The following is a 25,411-nucleotide window of genomic DNA, read 5'->3' on the forward strand; positions in this document are numbered from 1 at the left end:
TGCCTACCAGCAAAAGCACAAACCATGCTTCATGAACTGTGAGGCCTTACTGCTCCTGCAGTACACTGCTGTAAAGGTGAAAAGGATTGTAGAGGTGGCATATGGTGGTGATGTGCAAAGTGAATCCTAAGACTAATATGCTTATCTTCATTACAGGAAGGCCTTGTTCAGGGTCTTAAAAATTGTTTAAGAAGCTATTCCCAGCAGCTGAGAAGAAGGAAGGAAGGAAGGAAGGAAGGAAGGAAGGAAGGAAAGAAAGAAAGAAGAAGAGTAATGTGGATGAGGATAACAGGACAGGCATAGAAGTCATCTGCTTTATTTACTTATGTCAAACAATAATACATAAGAGACGAGAGGTCAAAAGAAAACCAACCATCTACATTTAAAATAAAGAAATTTCAGTCCTGAGATTGACAGAAAGCAGGGAGAACAGACAAAATATCTACTGTGATCGTTGGGATGGAGGAGGGACAGTGGCAGTTTCAGCAAATTGAAGATGATGGTTGTGGGGAGATTGGGGGAGATTGCAGAACTGGAGAGGGTAAGCAATCACTGGGATGCTTGGCTGTAGGCACATTCAAAAGTTGAAAACCCCACGACTAAAGGATTTTACAGCTTTTCTTTCTTTTTTTTTTTTTTTTCTTTTTTTTTACATATTCAGACTTCTTAGTTCGAAATCTGAGTCTCATATAGTATAATTTTCCAAAAAAAAAAAAGAAAAAAGAAAAAAGGGAAGATATCTTTACATATTTTCATCCTGAGGAGACAAAATCATTTTTAAACATAAATACAACACTGCAGGGAGAACAATAAAAGAGATGCTTTATAGATTTCCCATTTCCATATATATTATTTTCTCAAGGTTGCAGCACCCTCAGACTTTGGCAGCGTTGGTGCATTTGAGATCATTCGGGAAAAACAGCCCTGTTTGTCCACAGGAACATTCGGAGAGCCTCACAAACAGTAAAAGGAATCAGGAAGAAAATAAGCAAAATCCCCAGACTTTTGAGTTTTGATTGGATACAGCAATATCCCCACAGCATAAACAAGATGAATATTTGGAGGCCATAAGCTTTCTCAGCTGAACATACATACTTGTGGCGCTGAAGAAATAAAATGCTCTTGGAATTATGCCCTGCTGCATTGCCTTTTAGAAAAGGGCTCTGAGGCTGTGCCTTTTGGGATGAAGATCCTGATTCAGTTTGTCGTCTGTGCTGATTTTTACCTTGTGGTGCATTAAACAGGTGCTGAAAACAAAATTGAAATTGTACGGCGCTCACATCCGACCCATCCAGTTCTATCCGATAGCACTAAAGAGACAGCAGTGTGCTCTAAGTTTGCGACAAAACACAGCAAATCTTTTAATGGTATTGTGCAATACAGTGATAAGGCTGGTGGGTTAACTATACAAGCCTCCTCAGAACCATCAGAATCATTGATTAAAGTATTTTCTTGCTAGGTAGGAGCCAAATGGAGAGGAACGGCCTTGTGAATGTTACATTAAGGAGGGATGCTGGGAAGAACTCTGAGATGAGCGCCCCAGGGGCCCAAGGGCAGCCAGGGGACACGACTGAGGTTGACCAATTCATTGTGGGAGGGGGGGCCTTGGGCCTACCCCCCCCCCCTGTCATCTGTAGATTAGAGCAGCGCCAAGACTCTACAGAGTGAGCAGCTGCCTATATATATATATATATATATATATATATATATATATATATATATATATAAATATTTTTTTGCCCTTCCCTCCCCTCCTGTTCCTTCTCTTCTGAGAGTGAAAGAGCTGACCCTGCTCTGAACGACCCGTCTGCTCTCCTTTCTTCTCAGCAGTATTTAAGGCGCATAATATGCAACTAGACCTTTACACTGGGTAAAGGTCTTCATGGACTTATTGGGATTTACTGAGGGATTTTTTTTACAACCAGCATAAGTCAATTCACCTCCACTTTGCCCTCAGGCCATCCTTAGCACGTCTCATTGCCCTTGAAAATGTGTTAACAGTCAATATTGGTCTGTAGCTACAGCGATAAAATATAGATCCAAATGTCCTCATTCTGAGATTTTTGTGTAATTAATAATTTCCTGGACACAATATGTTAAAATTAATTTTTTTTGAAGTGTTAAAAAGTTCATTTAAAGTGAAGTTTTTTTTTTACTTAGGAGAACTTATCAGATTGAGGCACAATGAGTCGTTCACACAGAGGTGATTTCAGTTGGGCTTCAATCTGATATGAGGCTGCAGAGCCAAAGAGGCAAGGCCGCAGACAGCACCAGGAATATGGCAATTATCCTGATTACTGATGCTTCGAGGCTTCTCTGACCCCCAAATCCCTTCCTTTAACCCCCCCCCCTTTTTTTTTTTTTTTGCAGAGCTCTGTCACATTGCACAGGACCCCTCAGCCAGGCAGAGAACAACCGTGTATAATCCAGCAGAAAACAAATCCCCTCGATCAAACACAGTCCAGCTTTTAAAGCAGGCCTCTGAGCCCAGGTGCCATGGTGCAGTGCTGAGGCCCTCAGAGACGCTGTGGAGGCTGTGATTTTAGCAACCTTCCCCCACCCACACACACACCGAAACTGTTCTATCCTCCTCTTTAACGCCAGCCAGCCAGCCAGTCCTAACCTTCAGTTTGTTTAAGCACTGCTGAACCCAGTTGGCCCCGGACAGGGGGAGGGTGGGCTTAGATAATGACATGCCATATGCCACTCTGCCTCTGCAGCTGAGTGAGCCGTGGCTGGATCAGCCCAGGCACAAATCTATTTGAAATTTAATTCTATTATCCTAATATGGGCTAAGCGTCCATTGTCCAAATCAGGAACAGAGGAATGGACCACAGTTGCAGGGCTAAGATGCATCCCATCAATAGAAGCTCATTAACGTGTGTAAAGGACCAAAGGGACAGACAGATTGGAGCCTGCACATAAGGTGGCCACAAAGACACTGATTCACCTTACACTAAATAAAACCGATTTATTAACTCCCCCCCCCCCCAAATGACAAATTGTCTTATTCACGTGGACTTAGTCTTTTATTCAGCTGAACTTGGCTTCAAATGGCCAGATTTCTCTCAGTATCTAAGAGGAAATCCCTTGCTATTTGAAAGGTGTTTGATTTCAACCCTTTGACTGAATGAATACTCTACACTGGCAGTGTCCTGTAGCCAGACGTCACCCAATATTCCCATTAGTAGAAAGGCCTGGTGCCTCAGACCTCCACTGGTGGGAAAGGCCAGACACTAGAAGCTCCACTGCCTCAAGTGTCTCCTCTTCACTTCAACATCATGTGACAGGGTTTAATGCTTGGATGCAGAAGCCAAACGGAAGGGATTTTGGGAAGGGATGTATCTGTAAATCTGTCAAAATATTTCTACAAGACAGAAAATATGCTGGAATCAGACCGCGGCTGGGGCATTAAGCTGTTGAAACAACATGAAAAATTTCACTGGAATGTTAAAGAGGCTTACTGTGCAAATTTAAGCCAAGGGGCTTGGTATTCTTTAGGCTGAAATCTCTGTCAGGCTTCAGATACAGTGGCATGCCTACAAACACCATTATCTCAAAATTTAAGGCTCATTGTTAATAACTAAAGAAAGTGATCAAATAATAATGATGCGCGATAAATTCCTCCTTTTTTTAAATATCCAATACATTTTCAGCATTAACAATTAATGTTTTCCAGCAGTGCCGTCTGTCCTTTTTCTTTGGATGGCCAAAGTGTAAACATTTAAAAGACGATCATTTAAATGCACTACTTTTGTCATTACAGTACATAATCCGAGTGATATCACACACCGTCTTTCACTCTGGGTCTCACAGAGCTGTTGTAACAATGTCCCAACTTCCCACTGCCTTTTAGAGGTCACATGTTAAAAAATAATCACAGACTTCAAAGCCGAAATGTGGCTTCTGAATAAATTTTTAAAGAAATTTATTTTACACCTCAAAACAAAAGATGGATAAGGATTAGGGATGTGGTACATTGGGAATGTATTGACAACTGTAGTTTACATTTTTTTGGTGTAAGCTCAGAGAAAAAAATGTTAATACAGTCATAATAATTGCACTTCATAAATCTAGACTAATGCCAGTATTTCCCCACAACAAAGCTCTGGTTCTTTCTCCCTCTGCAGTTAATAAATTCAATTTACTACTCAAATTTGACTGACAAAAGAAATGCTAATTTAAGACCAGAGGACTGCTGCACTGATCCAATTTTTCTCTTTCACTTGAGTCCCACAAGGCAATAAAACATCGCAGTAATTTAAGTGCAGTACATTCAAGGGAATCTCACAGTCATAATAAATATTTCACTGCTCTGAATCATCAAGTTAAGACCGGCCTGGGCTAAACGCACCCCAACCAGGGGCTGAAATGGACAATGAAAAGCAGTGAGCTTAGTCTCATTTCATCTGATGCCAGAGGACAGGGCATGATTGTTTTCATTTGTTTTTGTTTGCAGGATTAGGGGTGAATAGCACCCCGAAGATATGATCTCCATTTGTTTCCACCACTTTCTCATGATGATAGTACCTGACAGATGAAGAGGCTGTAGTGCTGTAAATACACTTATAAAGGAGTCACATGAGAAAATGCTCCCTAGCTCCACTGAAAATCTAAAGCCTCCCAAAAAAAAAAATGGGGGTGGGGGTATCTCCTATACATTATGCAGATATAATGTTTATGGAACTGGTGACTCAGTCTTTCAGTCTTGGTGGTAAAAATCTTGTAATGACAGAATTTATTTTTTTAAAAAAGAAAAAAGTCTGAGGATTTTGAAGAACACATTTTTTTTTTTAAAAAAAGCACACACATACATGCACTCAGCCACATACACGCATTATCATACATGTAAGGTTATGCAGATAACCTCCCAGTCACATTCTTCATTGTAACAATTCTTTTTCTTGTTTTTTAGTTTGTTTTTGTTTTTTTGCAATGTTTTCTTTTTAAATAAGTATTTATTGTAGAATCCAGTGTTGGTTAGGAAAAAAAAAAAAAAGAGCTCTCCAAACAGGTTCTTACAGAACCAAAGCAGCAACTATGCCTCACACCAGGACATAAGAAACTGCACATCAGCCAGAGGAGAAATTATTAAATCATAAAAACAAAAAGTGGAAAATAATAAAATAAAAATTAAAAAAAAAAGCATTTGAGACACTTTCCCCGTAGCAGCCAATACATATAATATACCTACAAATATATCAAACAACAAAAAATAGGTTCAAGTTTTTCAAGTTTCTTAAATATATCATATCCAAACTACCCAATTCCAAACTTCAAAGTTAACAAAATTCAAGCAGTGCAATTTATGTATCAATTATAACAGCAATAATAACTAATATTGTACTATCCTTTTAATTCAACCTTATGATCCTTGTACGTAACACCCGAGTCCAGCCTATAATCTTCGTATTTGTCAGTATATTTGTTTTGTATGTGTTCATGTGTGTACTGTTACAGAGTTTTGGATTTTGAGAGCAGCCCTAAATATTGGTCCTTTGTGACCATTTCAGTGACAACCTACACAGTAGCTTCATCCTTAGTATTTAGAATGGGGATACAAGTGGCTTATGCACTTCATGTCAAGCTATGATTCTCATCAAAACACGTTCAGGCATGTGAAAAGGAAAAAAAAAAAAAAAAAAAAAGAGGAGTCAAAAAAAAAATTAATTAATTCAAAATCCTATTGGCAAACCACACAATGGAATATCAGGAGAATCTTGAAATCCCTTTTCTTTTCCACTGGAAATCACTACCACTTTTGAGTATTCGGGATTCCCACAGCCTACCTTGAAACCACCAAACCTAGGGCCACACAGCACAACAACTGCTCTTCTCTAAGCACCCACACTAGTTAAAGCAGTGGCACTCGCATCAACCCCCCCAAAAAACATCTGTTTTTTAAAACTTTGAATTTCTTCACAAATTCACAACTCTTGATTCTTTTCCTCTTCTTCCCCCTCTATCTGTAAACAGGGAGGCGGATGTGTGCATGCTGGTGGTCTAACAGACGTGGCACAGACACAGTCTCGTAGCCTTTGCCAAGCATCTGCTCCTTGATGCAGGGTGGGTGGATGTCGTTGATCAGGTACTCCAGAGACTGCAAGCTGCTGCTCAGCACAGACGTGTTGCACAAGCTCTTGCTGGGTAGGCTGCAGCACAAGCCTCCCCCGCTGTCTATAGCAGGGTGGTGATGATGATGGTGGTAGTGGTGATGGTGGTGAGGGTAGCCCATCTCTCTGTGTCCTGTGGCTGGCCCTCCAGTGGAGGTGCCCAAAAGCTCTTGGGGATTGTAGCAGTCACTGTCAGGTGTCACCAGCACGCTGTTCCATGGCGGTGCAAAGTATTGACCCACTGAGAAGTTTCCATGCATACCCACGCAGTTCAAAGGGGAAGAACTGACTTTGTCCAGCCCACCTCCTCCGCTAGCACTCGCTGTCATGTGGTAAGGTCTAGAAGAAGAGGAGGACACTTGGGCCCCCATAATCCCTCCTCCTGGAACACAAGTTTCTGGGGACTTGCTGATGGCGCCCCCTCCTCCACTGCCTCCACTGTACATGCGGAGCACAGCTTGTTGCTGCTGCTGCTGTTGCTGCTGTTGTTGCTGCTGCTTCTGCCACAGTATATAGTCCATGCCATCTGTGTACACACCAGTCTTCATTGCCTCTGAATTTTGAGCCTGCAGTCCGGGCCCTGTATATACCATGTTAGCTTGGGGCCCCATTCCTACCACATAGCCTCCGGAGGAGCTAGAAGAGACCCCCATGACAGCTGTGCCCTGCTTGGATGGGCTGGAATTTGACGGTGCAGTGGCAGCCCCTTGACACACCTGCTGCAGAGCCTGGGCCTGGCAATGTTGGTTGATCTGATAGATGATGCTCTGGATGGAGGGAAGGTTGGATTGTGTGGGCAAGGCCAGGCCTCGTCCCCCTGTTACAGGAATCACTGAGCCAGCTACAGTGACGTTTGGGGGCACTGACAGTCTGGGGCCTTCTGGAGGTTTTGAGGGCCCAGTGTGGTATACCATTTGGCCATGGCCACTGGCTAAAGTGCTACTACTAGGAGGTGGGTATGGGGCAACAGCTATGTGGGCTGGCGAGAGCTTAGTCCGTCTGCCTTCTGAGTTCTTGAGAACACCTTTTGAAGAGACGAAGGCGGATGTTGACGATGACGATGATGATGAAGCCTTAACAATAGCAAGGAGGCCCTGGTAGCCCCCTGTGTGGAGGTGTGGGTAGGGACTATAGCGTTGGCCTGTGGTGTCGTATCCATTTACAGTCCGGTTAAGGTGCTTGTGCTGGGGAACCCTGATGTTGGTGGGGAAGATCTTGATGGACAGTGGGCTGTTGGCTGTCTTCTGAGCATAGGCATCAAGTTCTGCCGCAGTGGGGTAGCGAGGGGAGTGTGTGGGCACTACTAGTTCACCTGCAAGACAAAAAAAAAAAAAGTATGAGTGAAATGAACAAATGCCTGTAGAAGAAGAGAACAGTAGACCTGGGGTTTAATTACCAGAAATATCAAAGAGCCTGACAGCAATGACATTCACAAAGCCAGGTCAATCAATTGTAATAACCACTATTCTCCTGGAATAGTAAGATCTGGCAGCAGTGCCATGAGTACATCGAAAGCAGGTTAAAAGATGTCATTGTGACACAAGAGCAGGCGAATATCACAAGATTACAAACAGCAGAAACACTTCAGAGCAACCCACACAGAGTTTAAAAATTGTAAATGAGGGCTGGCATTCATTTGAGTCCTATCTCTCTCATCCTCCATCTGAGCTTTCCTTCCACCTCATTTTCTCACCCTCCTGTGGAAGTTCATCCCTAGACAAATGGATCTTTTTAAAAACTCATTCTGTCAAAGCCTGGTACCTTAGGCGCTGTTAAATCAGTGCATTGTGAAATTAATTCGGACTCTCTTTAGCATTGAATTGGGTTAGCCTTGGATACCAGGCGAGAAGGGATGAAGGGGAGGGGATAAAAGCTTGTTTAATTGCAGTGGCACATTTGAGATTTATAAGTGGTATCACTTACTGGGTCTTACCCTTGGCCACAGAATTTTCACATTTTTTATTCAATCCAGGAGTACATGAGAGGCCCTAGCAAAAACCTATTAAAAGTCCATGGGGAATTAGTAGCCTGGTTAAGGTGAACTATAACAGAACAGAGCCAAGTCAAGAATGCTTGAGTGCTGGTTTATTTTTTTTGGTCAAGGATAAAACTGAAAGTGTGTCTTTGCAATTAAAATGTACTGGAAGTATTTTTTTTTTTTAAAGGCAGAAAAATATAACTCCAGTTATACAATAAATAAATAAAATATTACCTATATATTACCTATATGCCCATGTTTGACTATGAAATATTTCCATAAAGCTGGTGTCCATATGCTTGTAATATAGATTGTGTTACAAATTTTCTTTTAAATATACAAAAATGCTTGGTTGAACAGGGAAAAAGGGCAAATACAGGCCACCATAACAAATACTTTGCTTTTGCTTTACATGCAAATACTCCGCAAGGTTTGCCCAGTGAAACCGCTCATTTCAAAAATCAATTCAACAGTGTTGGTGACGAGTGAGACTGGCGTCGGGCCTCGCTCGTTGAACCAATGCTTGGCCATTGTGAACTGAGGTGGCAAACAGGAAAAAATGCAATTTCTAAAAACCCCACCATGTGTCATTGTTTGGGGGGCTGGGCACAGAGGTGAGGGGCTGCGGTGAGATTGGATTTAAACAACATTATTCAGGCAATTTCATGGCTACTTAGCTCAGTGCAACAAAAAGGGTATGGGGGTGGGAAAAGAACTCAATTTACAAGCAATATATCAGCTGCCACAAATGACTTGCAACCCCTTCAAAAATGACTTTTTTATGCAAAAGCTAACAAAATGCACAAAAATGTAACCGCCACTACTGTGCCGTCAGCAAATGTCCTGGCGACCCGAGGAGTCTGCAGGGTGCAGCCTGTGACTAGGACTCACTCCATTTCCTTTCCGATTGCAAAATCATTTTAAAGAGACTCCACAGCCAAGTAGTCACAATTCTCATTTCTTTGCTCCCATTACAGAAAGCATGGGGAGTTCATTTCAACAACCCTATGGGCCTCCAACTGTGAAAATGATTAAATCTACAAGATCCATATCATAAAAGAAATGAATTGGGAATTTAACAGCAGACTGGAGAAACTGTGAACATTCCAAGCCAAATTTAGTGCCTGACCTATTATATGCATGTTGGTTCATCTGACAGACAACATGCTTTATAAATCAGAAACTCTGCATCATCAAATTATAATTTAAATTTGTTAAAAGAAAAAGAGAGAAAAAAGCACGGACATTCATTATTTAATTTTAATTTAGGGTGCCATTCTAATGGGCTTGTGTGAGTATGGCAGGATAGCCTATCTAAGATCTAACCAACCTTACTGAGACACAGCCCTGCTTCCCTGGTGACAGCAGTGCCATTTGCTTTGATGTTTTGACTTGCAGTGGAAAACTGACAGAAGACTTATTTCATTTGCTCGGAAGAAAAAAAAACATGCTCATTTCAAAGCACATTGCTGGTCCACATGCAAATGGAATGGCAGCATTTTTTCTGATCATCTTTACATGAGGGCAAAAAAACATCTTTGATCATCACATGGTCTAAATGAGGAAAGATACTTGGCTTTCAGGCATATCAAGGGCTTGTGCCCTGCCGCCCCTACAAGCCCCCAGCTGCAGTATGCCCATCATTCCACCTAATTACTGCCACATGAGGAAAAAAAACTATAAAAACAGCCAGGAAATTCATTAAAGGGTGGCTAATTCTATTCCTTCTCACTGACTGAGCCCATATTTTCCATGCCTGAGCCTGCATTTCTTCTGAGAGAGAGGAGAAAGCCTTCTCCCTCCGTCTTTTCCCAGCTTGGCCCTTGTTTGTCAATAGGCAGAGCCTTTGGCACACCAACCTGGCATCAAAGGGTTTCACACTTCACAGGCCACAGGGATTAGAGGCCTTTCAGGCCTACAAAACCCATCTCAGCTCCACAAAGGCTTCCGGTTATTAGAACCCACAGGCATAAAGGAAGAAGAGGAGGAGGAGGAGGCAAATGAGCATCTGGATGCTTCTGATTCCGGCTTCCTCTTTAAAAAGTTCCATGGTAAAAATTTTATAGCAAAGTTGATTATAGTAGCCTAAGTATGGCCACAAACCAGAGCATATTTCACTCTCATACGCACATTGTTATTCACACTGTGTGTTTGATGTGCGGGGTCTCTACATTTCTCTCCTCCAGAGCAGTAAGTCTATAAGTGAGGACACGGAGGTTAAAGGAGTGAGTCTCTTTTTAGGCTGGCGCTCTGTGACTTATTGGTTTAGGCTGCAGTAGATCATAGCAATGTGCAGCAGCATACAGATGGTGCGGGCTGATAAACACCCTCTGAGGCAGCCAGTACTGCCTCCTTTGTGTGAGCCCTCACCTCCTCATAAGGTGGGGGTGGGGGGGTTCCTGCACCTGTGCGCACGCTCTAGCGTGGTCGTGCATGCAAACATAATGCATAAAAACAGAAAAAAAAGGGGGGGAAACATGCATACACACACACACACACACACCTGCATCAGCAGTTGTGTGTCTCATTTGCCATCAGTGGAGCATGTTGTTATCCTCTGCTCAGCGCTCTCTCATGAAATGTAGGGCAGGGACAACAACAGGTGCCTGTGCGGGCGACAGCCTGCAATGCCTCCTGGGCTAAATGCTTCACACTCGCTTCATTTCAACATGCGACAGCCTTGTAAGGATTAATTATTTCCCCTGGGGATGGAAGAATATGCTATTTCCCTTCCTGAGAGCAGGAGGCTATGTGCACTCACAAGCACATGAAATAGCTCACAGTAAATGAACAGCAAAACCTGGGCAAGCACTGCTTTGAAAATAAGTAAGGGGAAAAAAAAAAAAACTTTCACATGAAAGGAATGTAAACAAACCAAGCATAGTGTGATTGAACTGCATTGGAGATTAGATAAAAGCTCAGGCAAACACATGCATTAGTACTGAGAGATCACGCGCCAGGCAACAGAGATGGCAGGGAGGCAATTAATGGGCTGACCTTCGTCCTTAATCACCCAGTGCCTGGCACACAATGCCCATGTGTCAGAGCAGCACATCTCTAAATGCCACCCCTCATTAGCACGATGCATGCCGTGAGAGAGGGGCTATCTGTGCAGTGTTCCACTCTCCAGCGGTCAGACAGAGATAGCAAGGCAGGGATTGGATAACATGGCAGCACAGAGCTGAACTGAGCTGCAATAGGCCATGATATGATCTAGAAATCCCATTTCACTTGGAGGATGGGCACTCTCCTTTCTCTCCATTTTTGATTGGCATGAAACTCCCCAAGCGCAACGTCCTTGGTGTACCCGGTGCTGTCACTGTGATTGCGTGTGTGCTTTTGTGTGATTGCTATGTGTGTGTGTATATCTGTGTGCATTTGGTGAAGGGGGTACCCAATTCTGAACACTCAATTAACACTCCTTTAATTAGCCAGCAGTACATTTTGAATTCTGATGAACTAATTTTCTTGGTGTGAGGGTGGGAGAAGCGGTGGTGGTGGCGGGGGGGGGCGGGAGGCCTGGTAAAGATGAGGTCCACTGGGTACAAAACAGCAATAAAGAGGGAACTGGTTAGATTAGACTGTAAAAAATCCATTAAATTCTCTGCACTTCTTCCAAGTGAGAGGTCAAATTGTGTTGATCACAAGAAGCGAAGGCAGACAGAGAGAGTATGAGAGCATGGAGTTAGGTGAGGTGGAAAGAGGAGGGGTAGCAAGGGAGAGGAGAAAAAGGAGAAAAGATAGGGAGTCAGAGGCTGTGCGAGAGTGCAGCACCAAATCCAGAGGACCACGAGAATGCTTTGCATTTTAATTAGAGGTTTAAATGAATAAGCGGAGGAAAAGTCTGCGAGAACTGCTTGAAATGCCCTTGCTCCCATTTATTAGTGTTCCAAGTGTTCTAAAATTATGAGCAGGTTGGAGAAGTTTCTTCTTATTAGTGGAGAAAATGTTCCAAAACATCAAAAAGCCCTCAGCATTTCCTCACTCACTCCTGCAAAGCCCACATCCCTACTTACAACACGCTTTGATCCCCTCTGACCACGTACGCTGGCGAGCAGGGGAGAAGAGTGCTTGTTTAGATGAAGGAAGAGGAGCATTTGGTTGAACTGCAATTAGGTTTTCACAGAACAACGAGTGTGTAATACACTTTGACTCCGGCCAAACAAACAGAGCAGCCTGTGATGAGGTTAGGGCAAACTACAGGAACAGAGATGACCAGAAAGATGAAAGAAAACAGGAGGTCAGTCTCAGTTCAGCGTCCGCAACTTTCGCTGGGAACCATTTCCCCTGATAAAGACAGTCCCTGTTAAATGAAAGCAAGTCCTCAATGCAGTCAAAGGTCAGATTTATAGAGCACATTTAAAACAACAGAGTTTACCAAAGTGCTGTACATTAAAAATGTATAACCCCAAGAAAACTACACTATAATCCAGAAACATACAGCCATGTGCGCTGGTCCTCTTCTGCACCATCTTTGCTCTTCAGTTATGTGGGTTGTCTTTTAGTCCACTGGGCTGCTCCTTTTCCACACTCTTGCAGCACATTCCTCCACTAATGTACAGTCAGCCATTAATCTCACTGTAATAAATTTATTCAAATTAATAATTCATGGCAATTCAAATCCTTCACATCAGAGCCCCCCAGCTTGGAAAAGGTTTGAACTGTCAAGAGAGGGCAGGCTGAACAGCATTGTTCCTTGAAAGAACCCTTGACCTGTGGCTATTGTTTATCTCTTAGCAGATAGAATCAGCGTCTCTTAACTTGCTGTAAAAGGATGGGCAGGCAGGGGAGAGCCAGAGGCAGCTTCACGTCCTGAACAATACCTGCCTTGTGCTAATGGAGGTGTCATCTGGCACAGGGCTGATTAGTCAGCGATTACAGCCAGGCCTCAATTGCCGTGACAACTGCTGCAAACACAATGGGCCCTGATAGAACCAGCTGTTTGGTCCTCTGCAATTAACCCTGCATCCCACTCGTCTCCGGCAGAGCGCTGCCTCTAATTGACTATCGGGCACACAAAGCAGGGGCTGTCGGCCAGACCCCCTGGACATAGACCCCCGCCCCTCTGCCGAGGTAGAGATGATAATAATAGAGGCGTCCTGCGGACTCAGCCGCCAGTCAATCAAAGCCTCGGTGCCCCACAGGAGCTTCCCGAGGAGAGAGAGAGCAGAGGAAGCTCATGTATGTGCCACTGATCAACAGGGTAGAGCAGCCTTGCAGGGGGGCAGACATGTTGAATATGCCCTCAACCAAAGTACTAATCAATTCAAGTGCACGTGAGGAAAGGGAACCCTGCTGCTTGCTTGATATCAGAAAAAGCCTTTTTTTTTTTTTTTAATACAAGCACTCATCTCTCTCTGTTCATCTCAAGGTTGATTTTCTGTGCAACACACAAGGAGAAAAAAAAAATCCAGGCAATTATTTGTCAGGCCTCTGCTATCTATAATTGCAAAGATAAAAATCAAACTGCAATGATTTCTCAGAGGATAGAGCTGTCTGAATTCAGTGGTTGCTTGTGTCATCATAATCATCAAACAAATGCATATTGTGAGGCAGTGGAAACAAAAATGTGCTCACCCGACAACTCTTTTCTAAATACTTCATGACTTATTGATTGAATATACATATATATCTATATCTATATAACTTTGTTGAATCAAAAACAGTTTATTTAACACAGCTTTTCTTTCCAGCGACTGTTGCTTTTCAATCAAACATCACACAAAAAATTTCGAGAAAATTATTTCCCCAATCGAATTAATTGCTACGTAAATAAAAGCAGTAGTTAAACAAGACATTTCAACAGGGGATACCATACTGCCTTGCATATTGGGCTTTTAACCTGCCAACATGTTTCACAAATAGCAAAGCGGATAATGAGAATGTTAAAGCAATCTGCACACTGATCCTTCACAGGCACGCAGACATGGCACGATGTCAAAAATGGATTTAATCGTTAAAATAGATTTAAGAAGAACTTGGACAAAACGCCCACATTTAATCTTTCATTTCATTAAAGGCAATCTCATCCAAGATTTAATCTATCTATTTTCCACACAAGCAGATGGAAGAAATACCAAACCGAAAGACTAATCTGGGCTTCCTCCTCACAGAGACTGCAGCATGAGGTCATTTGGTTAGCCCGCAGCGAAACGGCACACGTGTGTGGTTAATACAGTACGCTGAGACAGAGATGGGGTCCACAGGTACCAGATAACACTGAGAGGGAGCAGCAGAAAAACAGAAATCCGTTTTCACTCTCTGTTCCAAATGTTTGCATGTTAACACATGACTTTTCCTGTTTTACATATGTGAATAACATGTCCAAATCACAACCGCTAATTAGGTTTCCATTATAAAGGTTTCTACCAAAGAAATGTAAAATATTATACCATCAGGACACTGTCATGTTTACATTTTCTCATTAGAATTTATCTCCAAAGCCAGATGTTACAGAATCAGCTATGAAAATTAATTAGCTGGTTTGATGTGGCAGCCTCATGCTCCTTCCAGACAGACCTGGCTTTTATGGGCTGTAGGGGAAATTACTGAGAACTGATTGATCCTGAAGGACTCCTCTGTACACATGGCCTAACACACACACACACACACACACACACACACACACACACACACACACACACACACACACACACACACACACACACACACACACCACTAACAGCTAATTCAAACATTTTACCCTCCCAATGAACTTGACATTCTTTCTCTTTAATAACATCAATAGGAATTCATCATCAAAATCCATAAATCAAAATTAGCAGCAGACATGTGCTCTATTTCTTTTTATAAATACCAAAAACAGGTGAATAAACATGATTTAGGCTTAAAAAAACAGGACAACTCTCAGTCTGAGTTTGTTGACCTCTAAAATCCACTACCGTCTGAAATAATAGCTGCACCCTCAGACCCATAAAAAGCACTGAATCTCCCTCTGCACGTCTCTGGGTCCTTTTGCTGCTTTCTCTCTTTCTTCATCCTCTTTATTTCTTTGTGCCCTTCTCATGCTTCATCCCCCTCTCTGTCTTTTCATCCTCCTCTCCGTCCCTTCATCCCCCTCTCAGTCTCTTCTGTCTCCCTCTCTGAGTAAGTGAGTTTCATCTGGGGTGCTTGCCGGGCGAAATCACCTCAGGGCGAACACTTTATTATCTGTAGTCAAAGCGTCACCACAAATACCATTCTACACACACAAGTGTCACTTTCCATTTGTCTGCACTCTGGCTGCATTAGCAGAGCCTTGCCGGCCCACAGCCTCATCTCAAACGCACCCAGCAGAAGAAAACTAACAGCGTGGGAAAGCACTCGTCCTGCATTCCTGCCCCATTAACACCACTGGCAGCAGCAGAGCAGACCTGCTGCCTGTCAAAGGAATTAAAACATTATTATCAGCACTGACCTTTGTGAAATATCTTACAATATGACAAGCTATTTAGGCAGAAGTCTTACAGTCTAGTGGAAGATATCTTAGTGTGCATGAAAGAACTAAACAGATGACTCTCCCTTTAATTCAGAAAAGATCACTGCGCATGTTAATTACTAATGATCTAACTGAGTGTCTGGTCAACACAACACAACACCCGTGGGTAGTTTAGTCCTCTTTGAGCTGCAAAGGAATGCAGGCCAGCAGCAGCAGCCATGTCAAGCCTTTTTTGTAGGACACCCGTGCACCAAACAAACAGAAAAACTGGGGCAACATGTTTACCTCACACTGTACACTGCACTTCATAAACAAAAACGGCCAAACAAAAAGAACAAGCTCCATGTTTGTTCCCATGACAGCCAACGAAAAAAAGAAAAAAGGCATTTCAACGGAAAAATAACCGTCCTGAATATTTCACACTGTAAAGAGAGCTCCTCACAGCCACAGCTTCATTTCAGGCACAAGTTTCACCAGGCTCTTTCCGTTTGCAATAATTTATGGGCCTGGATGGGCAACATAATAGATTAATGGAAAAAATAACTATATTCATCACAAAATTGCTTTCTGTTTAATAATCAAGGCCTGCCAAAGGGCTTAGTTGAGTGCACGGTTCTGTATAGAAGCGGGTTCTGTGATGAGCCAGCCCTCAGGCCTGCCTGGGCCACCCTCATTGTGCATACAGCATGGTCTAGAAAGCAGAGCTTTATCAGCAAATACCCCGAGTCAGCACAAGCAGCGGGGTGGTTATGTGCTGCGACTGGCACACCAGCCGATATTGTCATGTGCGATTAGGCCTGTGCTCATGAGCCTGTGAACTTATTCCTATGGCATCAAAGTCAACCCCACCTCCTACTCTCCTCCATTTACATCCATTCCTCTCTGCTGCCCTCTCCTCCTTTCTTCCCCAGGTTCTTCCATTTCACATTCAGCCCTGCCACTTCACAGTGTACCTTCAGTGAACCTTGTGAAACGCTGTGCTCTGCTGAAAACAGATAGAGAGAAAAAAATAAAACAGCGGGTCAAACTGGTTTGATTTCCAAAACAAATCTCGACAGCTTAATTAACTCCATCCAGAAGGGTCATCCGCAAGTTAGAGCCAGCCAGCGCAACAAAGAGGCAGACGGCTCCAGTTGTTTTGTTTTGTCTTGGTACACCTCTCCAGATGACAAGGCTGATAGAGATGAACAAAGCACAGCGCACGGAAGACAGAAAGACAAACTATGAGCGCTTGTTATGGGGAAACATCAGGAAGAGGAAACAGAGATTAAACCATCCAGTGATGAGCCAGAGAGCAAGGCAGGACACAGAGCCAAGAAAAAAAAAAATAACACAACAAGCTAAAAACCTGACCTGAAAGATTTATGTCAGGCCCTCCTTGTTCTGTCTTTAAGAGAATATGCCACGCTGTGACACCATTTTCTCAAAGGGTTACATGTACAGCAAAGAGCCAGCAGCATTCACAGTCATGCACAAACTCAAATGGACACAGCAACAACGCAAACACGTACACACACACACACACACGTTTTGAGTAAAAAATAAAAACCCCAGAGGTAGCGATTGTAAGCACATATATAGATAAGAAAAGGAACCAGTGCAGAGAGCAGAGGAGGAGGGAAGAAAGAGAGAGAGAGAGAGGGAGAAAGAGAGAATGTGGGAGAGAGATGGAGAGATGAAGGGAGGCTGGAGGGGCCTGGGCAGGCCTGTCAGACTGGAGGAAGTGCTGGTGTGCAGGCCTGCAGGTAAATGGAAGAAGAAAGGCGCCTACAGGCTGCCTGAGGCAAGCCTGGGCCCTTCTGTTCTATCATTTAGGAGACAAGTCCTCCACTGATTCCCAATTAATATTTAACACTGCACAGACAACAAGGCAGTACACATGCCGAGGAAAGGAGAGGAGAGGAGAGGAGAGGAGAGGAGAGGAGAGGAGAGGAGAGGAGAGGAGAGGAGAGGAGAGGGGATACATAAATGAGAACGTTTTCAGTGAGATGAATCAAAATTTGGAAAGGTTTAATGTCAGTGGAGTTTTTAAAGCTGAAATTTGTAACATTTCTTCATCAGTAAAGCACCCCCTTACCCATCCATGGAACTGTAGTCAAACTTAACAACAGCTGATTTATTGTGTGGATCTATTGGCATAAATGGCACACAGCCGTTCAAGCCATCAAGCAACCCTTCTTACCAAAGGAAATCAATAATCAACAATATTAGTTTATATAAGCGAGTACATGTGGTAAATTACACTGATGACAACTTAAAGCTAACAGATACAGAAAGTGAAATGAAATATATTACAAGAGCATCATGAGTAAATTATCACCCACTATCTCACTGACGAGATTCCTCAAGTTGTCTGAGTGCAAGTGAAAGCACCATTTGATGATGTAACAGGTAGTGTATGTGTAAAAGCAACATCCAGATGGCTGTGTGGCCTACGCTGAGCCAGATGAGTCACGGCCAATAGAAGCGGCCCACTTGAGGACCAACAGGTGAAGGTCTGGTGGAGTTGCCCTAATAATAAAATGAACGGCTAGAGAGGATTCTGGTTAAATGTATGCTTAGAGGGTATCTACTCTGAGTTATAAGTCATGACGTAACCACACAAAGCCCTGTTATTCATTGTTATTGATAGATGAGTTTTAATTGTCTAAAAAGAACTGTCTATAGTGCAGTACCAACTATTACTGATATCAAATTTGAGTTGGCTTCTTGACAGTAAATGTTTTGTTTCTTAGAATCAGTGTTCTCCTCTAAATGAAACCTGCATATCTGGCTTTTATTTGGCTTTTTTCACTTTCGGTGGCAGCATTTGGCCACTGCTGCCAACAATTTCCTGAAGAGCCACCTTATTTTTGCAGATTTTCCTTTGAGTTATGGCCAGGTAGGGGAAACTGATTCTTGGGAATATTACTGAGGAGCCTTGAGAACCTATGGGAAAGGGTTTGGAAGCTGTGGTCAGAGGTCTAGGATAAAGAGTTAGGGTCACACCATGGCCCCAAATCTTTAAGCAAGTAAATATTAAATCATTTGCAGCCAAAAATGACAGACGACCTTCATGAAAATGAACAAACCACAGACTGTAGTTAAATGTCCCACAGGAGCAATGATTTGATCATTGTGCTGCGATCAATCTGCATTCTGTCAAACCCTCTGCAGAAGGAAAAAACAAAAGCAGGAGTGGTATTAAAAGTTCATCACTGGTTCAAACCAAAACTACACACTCTACTGCTGCTGGCACTCTAATTTCAAATTGCTGACACAGAACTTCATGTGCATTTTCTAATCATGTTTACACTCTTGAAGGAACATTTGCAACAACATACTGATATGTTGGGCAAAAAAGTTAAAATGTCCTGAAAGAGGACTTTTTTGTACACTTATTATACTTTAAAAAGAATGCCTGTTTAGTAGTATTTAAGCCTGGAGTTAATAATATCTTGATTTAAACTTTCAAATCTGTTGTACTGTCTTTACTTGGATGAAGCAACTGGACAGAAATAGAGCAATTTATGGCTGGAAGTCTTGTTAAAAAACTCAATCAAACTTTTCTTCCAACTTGCACACTTTTTAAGTCCAAATACTGGACCAGAAAGATGGTTTTATTTTGAGTTTGGTCAAGAAGAGACTACTCAAAAATACAAAATATCCTGCCAGGAGTGCGCAAAGCCTCCTGAATGCCTCTTACAGTCAGGCTGTGTTGGGTTTAGCTTTATGAAGACACGATCATTTCCTGTGGGACAGCTAGGGACTGCAGACACTCTCTGAACCTATGCTTAGATCTTCCAACCCACCCCCACTCTCTGGCAGGCGAAGACAGAGGGTGTCGATGCCTTGCACCTGGGATGCCCAAATGCCAGCTCGGAGGCTTTGGAACAAGGAACCTGTTTTTGAACCCAAGTCCTGCTGCGACCAAAACTACAGCAGAGTCCCTTTTCCTCAAGCTCACCTCTCAAGGCAATAAGATTGCTTCACCCCCTGTGTTCACAGCAGAAGGCAGAGGGCAGAGGGAGCGCATGGCTCTGTGGGATGCCACCATCCGGAAATGATTCTCTGTGTGCCAGCAATCAGACGCCAACACGGCAGAAGAGGCTGTGGTATGCATGAGGTAAGATATGTACGACTAATATCATATGGCTGTCTGTCTGAAATAAACTGTGACTCAAATTCTCCAGATTTCACAATCTAGCAATATGATAAAAGTGCGAATTATACAATCAGTGCAGCTATGCAAAGCCAGCGATTCCCCAAAATGAAATTGCATAAATAGGAATTGAGGATGAATTATGAAGGAGGCCATGGATAGCTGTCAATCACCTTTTACTGTAAAAAAAAACACCTCATGACCTCTGCTTCCTTGCTGCAGACAGTGGAATAATGACGGTCTCTGTGGACCCTCTTTGGAATTCCAAATGGGAGTTAGAAATGAGGTAGTTCAATCAGTGGGAAAAGGTCAAGAGCATGCAGATTTGCTCTCCATTCCTTTTCTCCCAGTTCTCTTTACACCCTCCACCCCCCACCTCCAGGGTACAGAGGCAATCACGGTAAAGGCTGTTATTTCTGCTGCTGCTAGTGACCACGTTTAAATATTCAACTAAAAAAGGCTCCCATTGCCAACTCCCCCTTTCCCCCTCCTAGATAGTAGTTGTTGAAGTATTGTGCTGCAATCTGATATGGCCAGCTAATTCCACTGTTATGTTTCGCACTGCCTCAGACAACTGTGGAGGAGAGGTGACAGGAGGTCATTACCTGAGCATATTTCCCTCCCGATGGCAGTGTGGCTTAGGAAGAGAAGCAGCTAAAAGCAAAGCAAACTAATGGCTTTGGCAGCTCTGCCTGCAAAAGCATGGGGCTATTAGGAAAACTACAATCCCCAAGTGTACCTCTATGTCATGTCCTAAGGCTGTATGTGACAAGGCCAGGTTGTCTCTGTCGATCAAGTTGGAAGAGGGCCGAACCTGGCTTGACATAGCATGAACCTGGGATACCCAGCCTTCTGGGAATTTTTCATCTACACCTGGCTGATTGGCACCCCCAGGCCTCCTGGGTGGTGTCACAAAGGGTTATGGCTGCAGGTGTGCTTGTGTAAATGTGTGTGTACATGCCTCTGCTACAAGAGAAATTCTGGGCAATACAACCAGTTGATTGAAGACTGAATTTAGCTTTACATAAAAAGCACCTTTATGTGTTTGACATCTGTGGAACTGCATTCATCTTAAAGGAGAAATCATTTGTTTTATTTAGAATTATGTAGTGAAAACAAAAGTAAATATAAATCAACATTGGTTAGAGACACAAGGGAACACCCAGGTTTAGCCCAAAGTCTGATCCAATCACAGGACAAATATGGGAGTGGCCGTGAGTTTTGTGGTTAACAAGGGTACTGTAGTATTGACAGCATGTCTGGACAAAATGTGCAAATATGCACACCCAGTGTGACAACTGCATCATTACAAAATGTCATGCTGGCACAAGTGCAACTGCTAAGGAATGAATAAACAAATTAAAACCTGCTGAAATTTGAAAAGATATTATTTTGGAAAATAGCCAGCAGAAATATTCCATCAACCACTCAAGTGTAGGATTCTGGACCTGTTATTCTCTAGCTGACATGTGACAGAATAATTGCTGTCTGGGCAAGGGGGGCAGGGTTGTGGTGGGGGCTGCATTGGCCTCCTGTCCAGCCATCTCAGTGTTCACTGGACTGGTGCACCTTCTGTTTCCCTCCAAGAGCGGGGCTTTAACGCTCACCTGTGTTCCCTGGACCTTCCAAACCACAGCAGAGGATGATGGTGATCAAGGAGAGGGATGGGTGGAGAGGGAGGTCACCACTGGCTGAGGGTGGCCAGGGTCAGTGGCATCCATTCACCCCTCTCCCCCTGCAGGGCCCTTCTCTCTCATCTGTCTGGATGGGTGCCCTCTCTGTGGGGCACAACACGATGAGAGGTCCTGGCTCCGCTGCCGTCTCTGCCTTTCATGTCTCCATCTAGGGCAGTGGTAGATAGACGTAGAGGGGGAGGACGAAGGAGGGGGCAAGCTACAAATGTCACCCATAAGGGGGGGATTTAATTAAAAATGACAGGGGCTGGCGCTAGAGAGTGCAGCCACATATGTGCGGAATTTGGGCGCAGTGAAAGCAAGTGCCTATGATTTATAATTCAAGTAATGCTCTGCACTCCTTTTAATTCTACAGCCAAAGAAAAAAAACTATCAAAAGGCTGCCCTGTGAGGCTAATCCAATATGATATTTTTAAGGGCAGGCGGTCAATAGCTTTTTGAAAAGCCAGCTTCTCTGTCTCCCTTTCTGCTTCTCTCTCTCTTCACCACTTGTCTGTCATTCCCCATCTCTCTCTGCTGCTACCTCCTTTCTCTCCCCTGCACTCCCCACTCTACAGTACCTCACCCCACCCTCCTGAGCCCAGACACAGAGCGGGCTGTGATAATGGAAACATCCCGCTCTCCGCCTCCTGTTTCTCCTGCTAAGCTCTGTGCGCTTGGGGGAAATTGATTGTCTGGCGAGCCGATCTGAACGCTTCCAGCTGATGGTAGAGCCAGTTAAGTCCTTTTTTATTGAGGGTATGAGGGATTTTTAATGGGATTCAATGGGAGTCGCATCAATGAACTGTGCAGCCACTCGGCATCTGCATGCAGGGGCTTTTTCTAAAACCCTCCTCGCCCTCTTATCCCAACTGCTCTGCCACCTCACCTCCTCTTTCTCTGACACACACACACACGTTTTTTGTGTAAAGGACAGCAGATGCAAATGGCAGAGCTCACCTCTACTTCGCTGCCAGGTAATCCCCCTCCTGCACTTTTACTTACTGTCCATTTCAAGGATGTATTCTTCTATTCAGCCTCCTGTTGAGAGCCCAGGTCACCTTACCCACAAACCCCTTTCATTTTGGCACAAACTGGGCCATGACCAATCAGTCATGGGACCTGCTCAGCATGGTGACCTGACTGTGCCCACTTCTGTAGCCAGACCCACTGTCTGCTTTTCTGCAGCCCTTCTAGGCCTGGACAAACAATTGCCTTATTGAGGCCAAGTGCTGCACAATGGTGGAAATCCAACACTTGCCTCCCCCCCGCCAGTCCAAGGACAGAAAGGAAGTTATTATGTTCAAACATCCTCATTATGAACCTCAAGTCAGTCACTGTGGTAGTCCTTCAATCAAAGGGTTTAACAGGTGGAGAAGGAGGGGGAGTGACAGGGAGAGTTAGACAGAGAGGGTCAGCAAGAGGGAGGGCAAAGGGAAAGCTGGAGACTGTTCTTTTTCTCTATTGATTTGAGTCCTGACTCCCACTGGCTGCTCTTCAATAAAGGACCTTGAGAGGAAGTGGGCTAATCCTGCAAAATTGGAAGTAGGGAATCGATTAAGAAGACTGCTGAAGACTCCTTCCATTTCTCTCCCTTCCTCTTCATCTTTACCTTCAGTAATTTTATTTTCACAACAACAATGCCCCCCCCCCCCCCCCCCCCCCCCATCTCTCTGTAAAACCTCCTTAATGAGTGTGGTTGAAATTCACTAAGCTAAAGGGCTAACCCTTCCAAATGAATCCAAAGCTTTGTTTATCTATTGTAAAGGTGTGCTGTTTCACGCACACCTTTACACCTTTACACCTCTACATCCACACAGACTACACAAAAATAAACATTTCCAAATCTGAGAACACATATTACACAGTCACCTTTTTGTTGGTGATTCTTCTCTCCTCTGTAAGAGGATTTTTGGAAAGTGATGTTGAGCTGAGGAGTAGCTAATTGGACAGTAAAAAGCTGAAAAAGAATGTGGGCAGTGCTTCATTTCTTCACCCAAAGCCAACCAGAGTTTGAAGCCTTTCACTGGGCTAGTTAAAGGCCTGATACAATGTTCCTCTGATGAAGAAACACAGATCCTTCTATTTCCACTAAGCCTATGTAAGCTTAGGTAAAAACTGCAAGGTTAGTACTCCCCTGCTCTCCATTTGCCAGCCCTTTTAATCAGCTTGCAGTAGCTCATAGGCCTGCCATGTAAACAAAGGCCAATAAAGAGTCTAGGAGTGTTAAATAAGCAGGAAAGACCTTTCTTCCACTCATCAGGAAAAAAAGGCTTATCCAAAGCTTCAACAAAGTTAACAAGAAGTTCACCTTCCAGAGGCCTGACCGCTGCAGCTCTCTCTAATCCCAAACTGGTTAGAGCTAGTTTTGCCAGCTCTCTAATAGTTTTCAGCCCTGGCTCATCTCTGTCCCTTTATACCATTTTGTGGGTGGACAGAGGGTGGTGCTCTGGAGCAAACAGAGCAGCTGTCACACTTTACATGCGGCCGGCACAGCCAGGGCCAGACACTGTAAATGTTTACAGACCCTCAGGGTCACCCCGGGCCACTGAGGCACGTTAAACACTGTCTGTTCAGCCCTGTTGCCACAACTGCACAATCAGCACTGCTAAGCAGCCTCCCTCACAATGAGTAGCCAAACGACATAGAAATCCAAGGTCTACGTGCAAAGTGAATGAAACTGCTTAGAATTCTGGAGGATTGAGAGAAAAGTGCCAACAACAGAAACTGGAAAGGCTATTTTTCTTAACTTCTCAGTTAGGGTTAACAACAAGTTTCCATCATTCAGCATGAAGATTAAATACAAATGACATTCTCATTCCACAGCTTCAGGCAAGAACTCCTGACCTCCATTGCACCCTGTCTTTGTTAACTTACATTTCCGTCCAAGGGCTTGCGGTGGCTCCAGGGTCTTGCTGGCACACACTGGGTGCTGGGGTTGAGGGTTTTGCCTCCTCTGCAAACAGGCCAGCATGGCGAGGTGGGCACAGTACTACAGCCGGGGGAGTTCTGCGGCCAACCTGGAGCAGAAAAAGAGAAAGAGAAAAAGAGGAACATTGCAGTGAATTAAGCAGGATGATTTGAGGTCACAGCTCCACGGCCATGTCTCTTAAGGCTGCAGGAACTGGCTCTGGGCTAGATGGGCTAGGTTTCTCACCCAGGATTTAATTGGGAACGCATGCCTACGGCTGCCCCCTGCCCCCCTGCCCCCCCCAGCTCTGTGTGTTGAATGATAAACACACACCTGCATCGGGGCAGCACAGTTGACACAGGTTCAGAGCACAGTCCAGGCCAGTCACTCTGCAGCTTCAAACGGCACATCCACAAAGTCATTCAACCGCATCTCCTGTCCATGAAACCATCGTCAAAACAAACACATAGGCTCACACACAAAGTAGCAATACTCAGGCACACTGAGACACATTCTTTCCAGGCCAGCGTGTATGTGGTGATTGATGGCGTTATCTATGGACAGCTTAAAAAAAATGGGAATGCTGAGAAAACAGCAGTCTGCCTGCAACAACTTAACATGCAACAGCTCAGGGGGACTGTCAGGAAAGGCCTGGGGGGACTGAGCGGTGTCTGGATGTATGTGTAGCCGTGTGTTGAACCGTATGGTTGCATGTGTGTGTGTGAGCAAATGCGATGGGTTGGGAGGGGGAGACTGCCAACCGTACATCAGGGCTAGTGACGGCACTAATCAATCTCCCTCTAGGCCATAAATCTCCAGCTCTACACTTCCATTTTTCCCCCCACAGCCACCTTCACTCAGGAACAGGGAAGCAGTTGCAGCTAGTTTCGTCTCAAAAAGCCCATCCTAGTCCTAGTGGGAAACACAGGACACAGTTTTACATATATTATATATACCTATAGGATATCATTCATCAGCAACGTATGAGTGTCGCATAGCACAATGATGACTGATTACTTCTACTGGTTTTATGTGCCAAATGAAAATAGGTAAAGCAAACAGCTGTGTTCCAGAAGTGTTTTTATATGATGCAGATCAAGATTCACTCCTCTATTGTTTACTCAGCAGATGCCGTTCATTTCCTGGAACCACATGCT

The 25,411-nt window shown here is 43.9% G+C and overlaps 1 protein-coding gene across 2 annotated transcripts in view; it reads right to left on the reverse strand.

The window, feature by feature from the left end:
- Nucleotides 1–3,911: 3,911 nt before the first annotated feature.
- Nucleotides 3,912–25,411, reverse strand: part of fam222aa (family with sequence similarity 222 member Aa) — a 48,067-nt gene continuing 26,567 nt past the window's right edge. The window contains exons 1-3 of one of the 2 annotated variants that reach the window (XM_030737463.1): nt 24,588–24,689; nt 24,221–24,363; nt 3,912–7,425 (exon numbers count right to left, since the gene is read on the reverse strand). In XM_030737463.1, coding sequence (XP_030593323.1) covers nt 5,963–7,425; nt 24,221–24,317 — 1,560 coding nt within the window. In that variant the 5' untranslated portion in view covers nt 24,318–24,363; nt 24,588–24,689 and the 3' untranslated portion in view covers nt 3,912–5,962. Of the gene's footprint in view, nt 7,426–24,220; nt 24,364–24,587; nt 24,690–25,411 lie in introns of those variants that run through there. The other variant, XM_030737461.1, reaches the window with a different exon arrangement.

Source organism: Archocentrus centrarchus, chromosome 9 (genome assembly GCF_007364275.1).
Source record: "Archocentrus centrarchus isolate MPI-CPG fArcCen1 chromosome 9, fArcCen1, whole genome shotgun sequence".
Classification (NCBI taxonomy): Eukaryota; Metazoa; Chordata; class Actinopteri; order Cichliformes; family Cichlidae; genus Archocentrus; species Archocentrus centrarchus.